Consider the following 14,830-nt stretch of genomic DNA (forward strand, 5'->3'; position numbering starts at 1 on the left):
TTATAAAGAATATAAGATAAAACAATAATATAATTATATAATTGTATTATTGTTATTAATATTATGTTGAGAATTAATATATAATTACATATAATTGTATATTAATAATTTATATTATATAATATATATTGATATAATTATATATAACTCTAAAATAAATATATAAGTAGGTATTAATAATCTGTATTGCATAATATATAAATATGTATTTATATCTAATTCTAAAATAAATATATAATTATATATTAATAATCTTTATTGTATAATATATAATGATATAATTGTATCTAATTCTAAAATAAATGTATAAATATATATTTATAATCTATATTATATAATATATAATGGTATAATTGTGTCTAATTCTAAAATAAATATGTAATTAAATATTATTAATCTATATTATATAACATATAAGGATATAATTATATCTAATTATAAAATAAATATATCATTATATATTATATAGATAAACATATCATTATCTGTTATATAACCTATATAGTTATTAATAATTTTTATAATTATCATTATTACTTTTTTACTTTACATTATAATTATTACTTTTTATTTTACATTATCGTGATTTCATTAATTTATTCCATTTTAATATTGAATTTCTTCTCCAGCCCTCATTTCTGATGGAATATTTTTATTCCCAGGGAGATCCTGGAGCACGAGGAGAGCCAGGAATCCCGGGAGACAAAGGGGAGAAGGTGAAAAACTGGAATTTTCCAGCCCAGCCTTCATGGGTTGAAGCTCCAAAAATGACAAATCCCTGGGATTTCTTTTTTTTTCCCAGGGAAGTCCAGGATTTGGGATTCCCGGTCAGCCCGGGCTGAAGGGAGACACGGGAGACAGGGTGAGTGGGAAAAAATGTGGGAAAGGGAGGGATAAAGGGGAAAATTGGGAGGTTTGGGGACAAAATCAGGAGATTTGGGGACAAAATGTCTCTTGGCAACTCCAGGCAGGGGAAAAAATGTGGGAAAGGGAGGGATTAGGGGGGAAACTGGGAGGTTTGGTGGGAAAATCAGGAGGTCTGGGGACAAAATCAGGAGATTTAGACACAAAATGTCAACTCCAGGCAGGGGGAAAATTGGGAAAAAGGGAGGGATAAAGGGGAAAATCAGGAGTTTTGGGGACAAAATGTCTCTGTCAACTCCATGTAGGGGAAAAAATGGGAAAAAGGGAGGGATAAATGGGGGGAAATCAGGAGGTTTGGGGACAAAATGTCTCTTGTCAACTCCAGGCAGGGGAAAAAATGTGGGAAGGGGAGGATTTAGGGGGAAAATCAGGATGTTGGGGGACAAAATCAGGAGGTTTGGAGACAAAATGTCTCTGTCAGCTCCAGGCAGGTGGAAAAATGTGGGAAAGGGAGGGATAAAGGGGAAAATCAGGAGGCTAAGAGACAAAATCAGGAGATTTAGACACAAAATGTCTCTTGTCAACTCAATGCAGGGGAAAAAATTAGGAAAAGGGAGGATTAAGGGGAAAAATCAGGAGCTAAAGAGAGAAAATCAGGACGTTTAGAGACAAAATGTCAGCTCCAGGCAGGGGGAAAAATGGGAAAAAGGGAAGGATAAAGGGGAAAATCAGGAGGTTGGGGGACAAAATCAGGAGGTTTAGAGACAAAATGTCTCTTGTTGACTCCAGGCAGGGGAAAAAATGTGGGAAAGGGAGGGATTAGGCTGGAAATTGGGAGGTTTGGGGACAAAATCAGGAGGTTTGGGGACAAAATGTCTCTTGGCAACTCCAGGCAGGTGGAAAAAATGTGGGAAGGGGAGGGTTTAGGGGAAAATCAGGAGGTAAAGAGAGAAAATCAGGAGGTTTGGGGACAAAATATCTCTTGTCAACTCCAGGCAGGTGAAAAAAATGTGGAAAGAGAAGGGATAAAGGGGTAAATCAGGAAGTAAAGAGAGAAAATCAGGAGGTTTGGAGACAAAATGTCTCTTGTCAGCTCCAGGCAGGGAAAAAACGTGGGAATGGGGAGGGTTTAGGAGGAAAATCAGAAGGTTTGGATACAAAATAAGGAGATTTAGAGACAAAATGTCTCTTGTCAACTCCAGGCAGGTGAAAAAATGTGGGAAGGGGAGGTTTTGGGGGGAAAATCAGGAGGTAAAGAGAGAAAATCAGGAGGTCTGGGGACAAAATGTCTCTTGTGAACTCCAGGCAGGTGAAAAAATGTGGGAAGGGGAGGGATAAAGAGGAAAATCAGGAGGTTTAGGGACAAAATCTCTGTGTCAGCTCCAGGAAGGGGAAAATATGTGGAAAAGGGAAGGATAAATGGGAAAATCAGGAGGTTTGGGGACAAAATCAGGAGGTTTGGAGAAAAATGTTTCTGTCAGCTCCAGGCAGGTGAAAAAATGTGGGAAAGGGAGGGATTAGAGGGAAATTTGGGAGGTTTGGTGGGAAAATCAGGAGGTTTGGGGACAAAATCAGGAGATTTAGACACAAAATGTCAACTCCAGGCAGGGGGGAAAATGTGGGAAAGGGAGGGTTTAGGGGAAAAATCAGGAGGTTTGAAGGCAAAATCAGGAGGTTTAGAGACAAAATGTCTCTTGTTGACTCCAGGCAGGGGAAAAAAATGTGGGAAAGGTAGGGATAAAGGGGAAAATCAGGAGATTTGGGGACAAAATGTCTCTGTCAACTCCAGGCAGGTGGAAAAAATGTGGGAAGGGGAGAGTTTAGGGGGAAAATCAGGAGGTAAAGAGAGAAAATCAGGGGGTTTAGAGACAAAATGTCTCTGTCAGCTCCAAGCAGGTGAAAAAATGTGGGAAAGGGAGGGTTTAGGGGGAAAATCAGGAGATTTGGGGACAAAATGTCTCTTGGCAACTCCAGGCAGGGGAAAAAATGTGGGAAAGGGAGGGTTTAGGGGAAAATTGGGAGGTTAAGAGAGAAAATCAGGAGGTTTGGAGACAAAATGTCTCTTGTCGACTGCAGGCAGGGGAAAAAATGTGGGAAAGGGAGGATTTAGGGGGAAAATCAGGAGCTAAAGAGAGAAAATCAGGAGGTTGGAGACAAAATGTCTCTTGTCAACTCCAGGAAGGTGAAAAAATGTGGGAAAGGGAGGGATAAAGAGGAAAATCAGGAGGTTTAGGGACAAAATCTGTGTCAGCTCCAGGAAGGGGAAAATATGTGGAAAAGGGAAGGATAAATGGGAAAATCAGGAGGTTTGGGGACAAAATCAGGAGGTTTGGAGACAAAATGTCTCTGTCAGCTCCAGGCAGGTGAAAAAATGTGGGAAAGGGAGGGATTAGGGGGGAAATTGGGAGGTTTGGGGACAAAATCAGGAGGTTTGGGGACAAAATGTCTCTGTCAACTCCAGGCAGGTGGAAAAAATGTGGGAAGGGGAGGGTTTAGGGGGAAAATCAGAAGGTAAAGAGAGAAAATCAGGAGATTTGGAGACAAAATGTCTCTTGTCAACTCCAGGCAGAGGAAAAAAATGTGGGAAAGGGAGGATTTAGGGGCAAAATCAGGAGATTTAGAGACAAAATGTCTCTTGTTAGCTCCAGGCAGGTGAAAAAATGTGGGAAGGGGAGGGATAAAGGGGAAAATCAGGAGGTTTAGGGACCAAAATCAGAGGGTTTGGGGACAAAATGTCTCTTGTCAACTCCAGGCAGGGGAAAAAATGTGGGAAAAGAGGAAGGTTTAGGGGAAAAATCAGGAGGTTTAAGACCTCGGGACACCCCATTTCTCCCCTCTCTGGTTTTCCTGCTGCTGCTATTCCAGTTATTCCCCCTGTGTCCTTTTTGCCCTGGCACTGATGGTCTGTATTCCTGCAGGGAAATGTGGGTTTGTCTGGAAAACCGGGTCAGAAGGTGAGTCCTGGGGGGGATGAAACACTTTGTTCCCTGAGAGGGTGGGGAGGGGCTGGTTTCTTAAACTCTTCTTATCCCCAACTTGGCCAACTTGGCTTTGGAAAATCACTCCAAGTACAGCCAGAGAAGAGCTCTCTCCAATTCCAAGGGCTGGGTTATCCCTGGATATCAAATGGAAAAGGATCCCTCTTAATAATCTTAAGATCAAAGGAGGTGTCCCCTCACAAAACATCAGGATTTGCTTCTGGAAAACTGGTTTCTTAAACCCTTCTTATCCCCACCTTGGCCAACTTGGTTTTTGGAAAACCTCTCCTAAACCACAGCCAGTGAAAACCTTTCTCCAGTTCCAAGGGCTGGGTTATCCCTATAATAGGAGTACCAAGGAAGTCACGGAAAAAAAACCAGGCCGCGGCCTAGTCGGCGATTTCCCGCCAAAAGCTCTCGGTCTGAGGAGAAAATTCGGAATAAAAATCTCTTTCGTGGCTGGAAATGTAATCCCAGAGTCCCCAACTTCCCGGGAAGACCCGGGAATGATGGAAAAGCGGGATGTGCTGTGCCAGAGGGGGTTCAAATTCCAGGAATTTAACCCCCTCAGCCCCCCCGGGCAAAGAATTCCACGTTTATTAATTAATCAGCAGCTGGAAAATCCAACCCCTTGATTCATTCTGAAGAATTTATCTCATTTATTTTGAAGAATTTATCTCGTTTATTTTGAAGAATTTATCTCGTTTATTTTGAAGAATTTATCTCATTTATTTTGAAGAATTTATCTCATTTATTTTGAAGAATTTATCTCGTTTATTTTGAAGAATTTATCTCATTTATTTTGAATAACTTATTTATTTTGAAGAATTTATCTCATTTATTTTGAAGAATTTATCTCATTTATTTTGAATAGCTTATTTATTTTGAAGAATTTATCTCATTTATTTTGAATAACTTATTTATTTTGAAGAATTTATCTCATTTATTTTGAATAACTTACTTATTTTGAAGAATTTATCTCATTTATTTTGAATAACTTATCTCAATTATTTTGAAGAATTTATCTCATTTATTTTGAAGAATTTATCTCATTTATTTTGAAGAATTTATCTCGTTTATTTTGAAGAATTTATCTCATTTATTTTGAATAACTTATTTATTTTGAAGAATTTATCTCATTTATTTTGAAGAATTTATCTCATTTATTTTGAATAGCTTATTTATTTTGAAGAATTTATCTCATTTATTTTGAATAACTTATTTATTTTGAAGAATTTATCTCATTTATTTTGAATAACTTACTTATTTTGAAGAATTTATCTCATTTATTTTGAATAACTTATCTCAATTATTTTGAAGAATTTATCTCATTTATTTTGAAGAATTTATCTCATTAATTTGGCCTTAGATGAGGCTCTGGAAAATCCCCTTCCCGGCTTTGCTTCCTTATTTTCCCTCTCTTTTCCTCCTCTGGACCTAAAAGCTGGAAGGGAAAGGCCAAAAAAAACAACTAAATTGCTTTTTTTAGCTCTGGGAGATGGTTCTTTATGTTCTGGACAAACAAAAACGTGGAATATTCCGAGTTGGAAAATCCTGCCCTGTCCCTGAGAACGTCATCCCAACATTCCTGAAATTCCTAATGGTGGGATTTGGTGGAAATAACCCCTTAAATATGAACATTTTATTATCGTTTTAAATATATTTATTTGTAATTTATAATATAATTTATTATTTATTTCTTTATCTTCATTTATTTCTTCATTAAGACATCTCAGATGACAAAAAAAATCACCTTTGTTTTGATTTTTCCAAGGATTAAGAGGAAATTAAATCCCTTGGGAATGGTGGGTGGGTTTGGTTCTCTCCCTGAACCTGCTCTAAGTGCATTAAAATCAGGGATAAAATCAGGGATAAAACCAGGATCACCAAGGAATGTTGAACTTGGATGGAGGAATATTTTAAAACTGCTTTTTCCTCTCTTTTTCAGGGAGAAGCTGGAGAACCAGGAGTGAGAGGAATCAGGGTAATAATTATTGTAATTGTTATAAAAATTATTATGATTGTTATAAAAATTATTATTATAGAATTATTATATTATTATAGAATTATTATAGAAATTATTAGAAAATTAAGAATTATTTTAAAATTGCAATTATGCTAAAAATATAATTATTATACGAATTATTAAAACTATTATAAAACTATTATAATTGTTATAAAATTATTAACATTATTATTAAAATTATGATAAAATATAATTATTATGGAATTATTATAACAATAATAAAATTTTCATAGAATATTAATATAAAATTATAAAATGATTAAAATACTAAAAAATTATTATAAACAATTCTTGTAATTCTTATAAAATTATTATTAAAATAATAATTGTTATAAAATTGCAATTAGAAAAATTACTATGAAATTATTATAATTAAAATTATTATAATTGTTATAAAATTATTACTATATAATAATTATTATGAAATTATCACTACTATGAAATTATTGTAATTATTATAAAATCATTAATTATTATAAAATTATGATTATGGTAAAATATGATTTCCATGAGAATTATAATTATAATAACAATTATTATAATTTTTATAAAAATATTAAAATTATAAAATAATAATTGTTATAAAATTATAGTTCTACTAAAACATAATTATTAAGAAATTATTATAATTGTTATAAAAATTATTATGTTTGTTCTCAAATTATTATAACTATTATTAAAATTATTATTAAAATAATAATTGTTAAAAATTATAATTCTGCTAAAAATATAATTATTATAAAAATATAATTATTATAAAATATTTTTATTTAAAATTATAATTATTATAAAATATTATTTCCTTAAAATTATTATAATTATAATACAATTATTATAATTATTTTTAAATTATTATTAAAATTATTATAAAATAATAATTGTTATAAAATTATAATTCTACTAAAAATATAATTATTATGAAATTATTAGAATTGTTATAAAAATTATTACAATTGTTCTAAAATTATTATAATTATTATTAAAATTATTCTAAAAATAATTGCTATAAAATTATAATTCTGCTAAAAATATAATTATTATGAAAATATTATAATTATTATAAAATATTTTATTAAGCAATTATAATTATGATAAAATATGATGTCATTGGACTTATTATAATTATAATAACAATTATTATAATTTTTATAAAATTATTATTAAAATTATTAAAAATAATTATTTTTATAAAATTCTAATTCTACTAAAAATATAATTATTATGAAATTATTATAATTGTTATAAAAATTATTATGATTGATCTAAAATTATTATAATTATTATTAAAATTATTATAAAAATAATTGCTCTATAATTATAATTCTACTAAAAATATAATTATTGTGACATTATAACTATTATAAAAATTATTATTATTATAAACTTATAATTATTATAAAAATTATACATATTGTAAAAATTAAAAATTATAATAATTATTATTTAAAAACTGAGCCCAGGAGAGGATTTTCCTTCTCCATCCCACTGGGAATCCCAGTTTTTCTGCCCAGGTTTTATTCCTGATTTTTTTTTCTCTCTGGATCTGCCCTTGCAGGGCCCTCCTGGAATCCCGGGCCGACCCGGAGAACGAGGAATGAAAGGAGACACGGGACAACCTGGAAAGGATGTAAGGAATTCCCCGGGGGAATTTCCACAGGATGGGCTTGGGAATGGGGCAATTCCAAAAAAAAATTGGATTTATTTCCTGCTTTAAAGTTTGCAGGGTGTGAAAAAAACCCACTCTCCTCTCCTGGGGAGCAGGATCTCCTCTTCCAAGGGAATATTGGGATTTTCCACCTTTTTGTTTAATAATTAGGACACAAATTAATATAATTAGAACATAATTAATATAATTGGCACATAATTAATATAATTAGGACATAAATTAAACAAAAAGCTGCTGAGATCCCTTCCCACGGCTCCTCCTCCTGCTACCTCTTTCTCCCATTCCCAAGGAATCCCTGGAAGATTCTCCCAAGGGAGGATCTGATCCCAAGCTCGAAAACCTTTGGAAAACACCGGCCCAGACCGGATCCATTGTCGGGGTCTCCAAGGCTTGGTGTTCCTAAATATTTTGTGGAACTGAGGAGAGGAAATTCCCTAAAGAGCCCAATCCCTGAGGAGCAGAAAAATGAGGATAACGAGCTCATTCCTAATTAAATCTCAGAGAATTCCCATGCAGGGGAAATCCAGGGAAATCCAGATTTTCCGAGCTCATTGTTCATCCATCAGATCCTGAGATCCCTTCCCACAGCTCCTTCTTATCCTGCTTCTCCCTCCCATTCCCAGGGAATTCCAGGAGACAAGGAAGAATCCATAGGTTTGCACCTTCCCATTAAGATTTTTGCTTGAGGGAGAGTTAATTTAAGGAATAAAATGTTGAATTTCTCCTCTCCCTGTTTTTTTTTGGGGGGATGTTGTGTCTCCACAGGGGGAACCTGGACTGCCTGGAATTCCTGGAAGTGTGGTGAGTTCCACCCATTTCTGCTGATTTTTGGATCTCAGCCCCATTTTTGGGGATTTTTTTGTCTATTTGATCTCTTGTCTCTTGTTTATCCCATTCCACCTGAGCTCTGGAATATTTGGGAGCGGGACACAGGGAATCTAAGCAACTCCTGTTCCCTGAAAAACTGGGAAGAGCTTTTTGTTCCAGGGGTTTTTGGTCTATTTGGTCTCTTGTCTCTTGTTTATCCCACACCATTTGAGCTCTGGAATGTTTGGGAATGGGACATGAAGAATCCAAGGACCTCCTGTTCCCTGAAAAACTGGGAAGACCTTTTTGTTCCAGGGGTTTTTTTATCTATTTGGTCTCTTGCTTATTGTTTATCCCGCACTCCTTGAGCTCTGGAATGTTTGGGAATGGGATATGGATAATCCAAGCAACTCCTGTTCCCTGAAAAACTGGGAAGAACTTTTTGTTCCAGAGTTTTTTTGCCTATTTGGTCTCTTGTTCTCTTGTTTATCCCTCTCTACTTGAGCTCTGGAATATTTGGGAGTGGGACATGAGGAATCAAAGCACCTCCTGTTCCTTGAAAAACTGGGAAAAGCTTTTTGTTCCAGGGGTTTTTTGTCTATTTGGTCTCTTGTTCTCTTGTTTATCCCACACCATTTGAGCTCTGGAATATTTGGGAGTGGAACATGAGGAATCCATGGAAAAGCTTCTGGTGGTGACTCTCTTCCTGTATTCCAGGTCTTTTCTCCCAAACCTCCCACCCTGCTGTTGGAAACCAATGGAATTTTTTATCTCAGCCCCATTTTTGGGATTTTTTTTTTTGTTTATTTTGTTTATTTGTCTTTTGTTTATCCCACACTTCTTGAGCTCTGGAATGTTTGGGAATGGGACATGGGGAATCCAAGGACCTCCTGTTCCCTGAAAAACTGGGAAGACCTTTTTGTTCCAGGGTTTTTTTTATCTATTTGGTCTCTTGCTTATTGTTTATCCCGCACTCCCTGAGCTCTGGAATGTTTGGGAATGGGATATGGATAATCCACGCACCTCCTGTTCCCTGAAAAACTGGGAAGAGCTTTTTGTTCCAGGGTTTTTTTGTCTATTTGGTCTCTTGCTTATTGTTTATCCCGCAGTCCTTGAGCTCTGGAATGTTTGGGAATGGGACATGAGGAATCCAAGCACCTCCTGTTCCCTGAAAAACAGATTTTTCCCTGTTTTTTTTCCCAGATAACTTCTCTGGAGAACATCCTGAAAGGAGACAAGGTAAGACCTTGAGCTCTTCCGAGGGTTGGAAGCTCCATGTGGGATTATTTTTCACATCTGTATTTTCACCCCTTTTATGAATCAAAAATCCCCAAAACAGCCTAAAACTCCTGATTTCCCAAAGAAAATTCCTGCTTCCAACCACAAAAAATCCTCCCAGTGCATCATTTTTGGATGATTGGTGGGACAAGGTGAAGTTTTCCTTCCAAACTTCACATTCCCACAGGGAAAAACCAGAGGGATTTTCAGCCCAGGAACCAGAGGGATCCATCCCACGCCCCATTTCCCTGATTGCTTTGGGAAAACAGGGAATAAGATGACTTGGAATGCTGGGATAACTCCAGTTTGTGGAAGACAAAGAGCTTCCAGGGAATGCGGGTCTGGAATCTTCCCAAACCCCACTTAAAGCTCCCAGGCCCGGCTTTTCCAAGGAAACGATGTTGTTCCATCAGCCAGGCTGGGATTACAAGGAAGTGGAGGCAGAGTTGGGTTGGGAATTCCATTATTAGCCCAAGGAGGGGAAAGGAAAAGCAGGAAAAGCGGGGAAATTCTCGGGAATATGAGCTGTAGGTCGAGTGAAGAGTTAACGGAAAAACGGGAATGAGCGAGATCCATGGAAAAGCTCCTGGTCCACCTGGAAAAGGTGGTGTTAATTTGGGGCCAGCACAGTCAAGGAATGCTGGAATGGATGAGGAATGGATTCCTCATCCAATGGGAATCCATTCCAGCATCATCACCACCGGGAATTTTGGAAGGGACAAAGAACTAACACACATTCCTGCTCCTTCCAGGGGGATCCCGGGAAGGACGGATTGAGAGGGGAAAGAGGCCCCCCAGGCCCAAAGGTACGTCCAGAGGGGTAAAAACCCCCATTCCAAGTTCTTCTGACCCCCCCCCAAGGGGGTTGGGTTTTCTGGGATGGGTTCCCAAACCCATAGGAGGGAAAATGTTGTCCCAGGAGCGGAATGGGATCGAATTCCAAAGTGTTGGGAGCTTTTTTTCCTTCTCTCCTTTCTTCCTGTGAGCTCAGGAAGGGCTGGAAGGAGAAAGGGCTTCAGGCACCACACACATCCTGGGATCTTTAGAGGGGAGGACCAACCCCTTCCCAAAAAAAAGGAGGGAAATGCTCCCAGAAGAGGGTACAGGTGGATCTTCTGATGGGCAGGAGATCCAGGGCTCTGGAGAGCAGGACTTGGCCAGGTGACATGAACAGGCTGTGCCTCAGACATTCCCAGTCCAGCCAGTCCATCCCTCCATGGTGGCTCAGACATTCCCAGTCCAGCCAGTCCATCCCAGTTCAGCCAGTCCATCCCAGTCCAACCATTCCATCCCAGTTCAGCCAGTCCATCCCTCCATGGTGGCTCAGACATTCCCAGTCCAACCATTCCATCCCAGTTCAGCCAGTCCATCCCAGTTCAGCCATTCCACCCCAGTTCAACCAGTCCATCCCAGTCCAGCCAGTCCATCCCAGTCCAGCCATTCCATCCCAGTTCATCGATTCCATCCCAGTTCAGCCAGTCCATCCCAGTTCAGCCAGTCCATCCCAGTCCAACCATTCCATCCCAGTTCATCCATTCTATCCCAGTCCAGCCATTCCATCCCTCGATGATGGCTCAGACATTCCCAATCCAGCCAGTCCATCCCAGTTCAGCCAGTCCATCCCAGTTCAGCCAGTCCATCCCAGTTCAACCATTCCATCCCAATCCAGCCATTCCATCCCAGTCCAACCAGTCCATCCCAGTTCAGCCATTTCATCCCAGTTCAGCCAGTCCATCCCAGTCCTGCCATTCCATCCCAGTTCTGCCATTCCATCCCAGTTCATCCATTCCATCCCAATCCAGCCATTCCACCCCAGTCCAGCCAGTTCATCCCAATCCAGCCATTCCATCCCAGTTCTGCCAGTCCATCCCAGTTCAGCCAGTCCATCCCAGTTCTGCCATTCCATCCCAGTTCAGCCAGTCCATCCCAATCCAGCCATTCCATCCCAGTCCAGCCAGTTCATCCCAATCCAGCCATTCCATCCCAGTTCAGCCATTCCATCCCAGTTCAGCCAGTCCATCCCAGTTCAGCCATTCCACCCCAGTTCAACCAGTCCATCCCAGTCCAGCCAATCCATCCCAGTCCAGCCAATCCATCCCAGTTCAACCAGTCCATCCCAGTCCAGCCAGTCCATCCCAGTTCAGCCAGTCCATCCCAGTCCAACCATTCCATCCCAGTTCAGCCAGTCCATCCCTCCATGGTGGCTCAGACATTCCCAGTCCAACCATTCCATCCCAGTTCAGCCAGTCCATCCCAATCCAGCCATTCCATCCCAGTCCAACCAGTCCATACCAGTCCAGCCAGTCCATCCCACTTCAGCCAGTCCATCCCTCCATGGTGACTCAGTCATTCCCACTTCAGCCAGTCCATCCCAGTCCAGCCAGTCCATCCCAGTCCAACCATTCCATCCCAATCCAGCCAGTCCATCCCAGTCCAGCCAGTCCATCCCAGTCCAACCATTCCATCCCAATCCAGCCAGTCCATCCCAGTCCAACCATTCCATCCCAGTTCAGCCAGTCCATCCCAGTCCAGCCAGTCCATCCCAGTCCAGCCCAGTCCATCCCTCCATGGTGGCCAAGATGTGGAGAAGGGGGTGGTGCAAAACCTTGGCCCAAATTTCGCGGCCGGTTCTGCTCCAGGCTTGGAAAATCCCGGGAAACAACCGTGTCCGATGGAGTGAAGGACCAACAGGGTGGGATTCCAACCCCCCCTCTGAGCTGCCAGGGATTTTTCCAGGATTAATATCCCAGATATGGGATTATCCCCCTTCCTCAGAGCTTTCCTTCTTGCTCCTCGTGGAACTAACGACTTAATTAACGAGCTGATCTTGTTTAATTGAAGGGAGAACCTGGTCCACCGGGCCGAGCCGTGGAAATGGAGGTAAATCCAACCAAAATTATGGAAAAACTTCCCTGTCTGGGGTTGGGGTGGCAGAGGGGACCCGGTGCCCCCATAGGATCCCCTTCCTGGGCTGGAGGAGAGAGGGGGGAGAAGTTCTGACCCTTCTTTCCTCTTCCAGGACCTGGAGAAGCTCTTGGAATCCCACGGGATCAAGGTGGGTGATGCTTTGACCTTCCTGCCGAGGGGGTTGGAATTGAGCTTTTCCAGCTGTTCCCTGGATTTGAGGCCCGGAGAGACTTGGAGCTTGGACTCATCCAATTCCAACCCCGCACCTCCCACTATCCCAGGTTGCTCCAGCCTGGCCTTGGACACTCCCAGGGATCCAGGGGCAGCCACAGCTTCTCTGGGAAATCCATCCCAGCCCCTCCCCACTCTCCCAGACAGCAATTCCTTCCCAATATCCCATCTAATCCTGCCCTCTGGCAGTGGGAAGCCATTCCCTGTGTCCTGTCCCTCCAGGCCTTGTCCCAAATCCCTCTCCAGCTCTCCTGGGGCCCCTTTAGGCCCTGGAAGGGGCTCCAAGGACTCTGTGGCCCCCTGAAGGACACGAGGGCTGGGACATGGAGGGACTGGGATGGACATTGAGCCCAACAATCCCTGGAGGACACCAAGGCTGGGACAAGAAAGGAACTGGGATGGACATTGGGCCCAACAATCCCTGGAGAACACCACGGCTCAGAGATTTAGGGATTGGGATGGACATTGAGTCCTGGGGCTGCTTCCAACAATCCCTGGAGGACACCAGGGCTGGGACATGGAGAGACTGGGATGGACACTGAGCCCAACAATCCCTGGAGGACACCAGGACTCACAGATTTAGGGACTGGGATGGACACTGAGTCCTGGGGGAGCTTCCAACAGATCCCTGGAGAACACCAGGGCTGGGACAGGGACGGACTGGGATGGACATGGAACCCAACAATCCCTGGAGGACACCAGGGCTTGGACATTTAGGGACTGGGATGGACATGGAACCCAACAATCCCTGGAGGACACTAGGGCTGGGACATGGAGGGACTGGGATGGACATTGAGGGACTAGGATGGACACTGAGTCCTGAGGGAACTTCCAACTATCCCTGGAGGACACCAGGAATGGGACGTGAAAGGAACTGGGATGGACATTGAGTCCTGGGGGAGCTTCCAACACATCCCTGGAGGACACCAGGGCTTGGACATGGAGGGACTGGGATGGACACTGGGCTGGCTGCCCTCACAGGGCAATGTGGGAGGAGCAGGGGGGTGGCACTGGGCCTGACTGGTGTGCCCTGGGCATTACTGGTGTGCCCTGGGCCTTACTGGTGTGCACTGGTCCCAGCTGTCCCTGCTGAAGGAACTCTCGGACGCGCTCCTGCGAGACGGGCCGGATGGGCTCCGGTGGCACTTGGGGACATCCAGGATGAGCCAGAGCTCCGGGAAGGGCCAGGCAGGCCTGGCTGGCACCAGCCATGGTGTGAGTACCATCATCTGCCTCCCCTGAGGGTGGACAGACCCCCCCAGGAACGGGAGAGGGACGGAAATGAGGCGTCGGAGGCTTCGGGGTCACCTCTGTCACCGTGAGGCCCAGGGGACACGGGCACTTGGAGCTGGGATTCATCCAATTACAGCCCCAGGGACACCTCCCACTAGCCCAGGTTGCTCCAACCTGCCCTTGGACGCTTCCAGGGATCCAGGGGCAGCCACAGATTCTCTGGGAATTCGATTCCAGCCCCTCCCCACCCTCCCAGACAGCGATTCCTTCCCAGTATCCCATCTAACCCTGCCCTCTGGCACTGGGAAGCCATTCCCTGTGTCCTGTCCCTCCATCCCTTGTCCCCAGTCCCTCTCCAGCTCTTCTGGAGCCCCTTTAGGCCATGGAATGGACTCCAAGGACTCTGTGGCCCCATTTGAAACTGGAATTTGGGGGCAGGCTGTGCCAGGAGTATCCAGAACTTTGTCCACCTGCATCCAGCATTTCCCTTGGCTGGGAATGGTTAAACTGGAGAGAGACCTGGAAGCACCGAGGATGGAGCTTAAACCTCCTAATTTCTTAGAATTATGGAATGGTTTGGGTTGGAAGGACCTTAAAGCCCATCCACTTCCAGCCCCAGGGACACCTCCCACTCTCCCAGGTTGCTCCAACCTGGCCTTGGACACTTCCAGGGATCCAGGGGCAGCCACAGCTTCTCTGGGAAATCCATTCCAGCCCCTCCCCACCCTCCCAGCCAGCAATTCCTTCCCAATATCCCATCTGCCCTCTGGCACTGGGAAGCCATTCCCTGTGTCCTGTCCCTCCATCCCTTGTCCCAAATCCCTCTCCAGCTCTCCTGGA

General features: G+C 42.2%; 1 protein-coding gene across 1 annotated transcript in view; it reads left to right on the forward strand.

The window, feature by feature from the left end:
• LOC127462239 (collagen alpha-1(VII) chain-like) overlaps window positions 1–14,830 on the forward strand; it is a 142,766-nt gene that overhangs the window by 49,039 nt on the left and 78,897 nt on the right. The window contains exons 40-50 of the mRNA XM_051770693.1: window positions 663–716; window positions 803–862; window positions 3,783–3,818; window positions 5,791–5,826; window positions 7,424–7,495; window positions 8,300–8,335; window positions 9,545–9,580; window positions 10,372–10,425; window positions 12,461–12,499; window positions 12,639–12,674; window positions 13,838–13,972. Of these exons, the coding sequence (XP_051626653.1) occupies window positions 663–716; window positions 803–862; window positions 3,783–3,818; window positions 5,791–5,826; window positions 7,424–7,495; window positions 8,300–8,335; window positions 9,545–9,580; window positions 10,372–10,425; window positions 12,461–12,499; window positions 12,639–12,674; window positions 13,838–13,972 (594 nt within the window). The remainder of the gene's footprint in view (window positions 1–662; window positions 717–802; window positions 863–3,782; window positions 3,819–5,790; window positions 5,827–7,423; window positions 7,496–8,299; window positions 8,336–9,544; window positions 9,581–10,371; window positions 10,426–12,460; window positions 12,500–12,638; window positions 12,675–13,837; window positions 13,973–14,830) is intronic.

This window comes from Manacus candei, unplaced genomic scaffold (genome assembly GCF_025592945.1).
Source record: "Manacus candei isolate 608988 ecotype Guabito, Panama unplaced genomic scaffold, ASM2559294v1 h1tg000123l, whole genome shotgun sequence".
Classification (NCBI taxonomy): Eukaryota; Metazoa; Chordata; class Aves; order Passeriformes; family Pipridae; genus Manacus; species Manacus candei.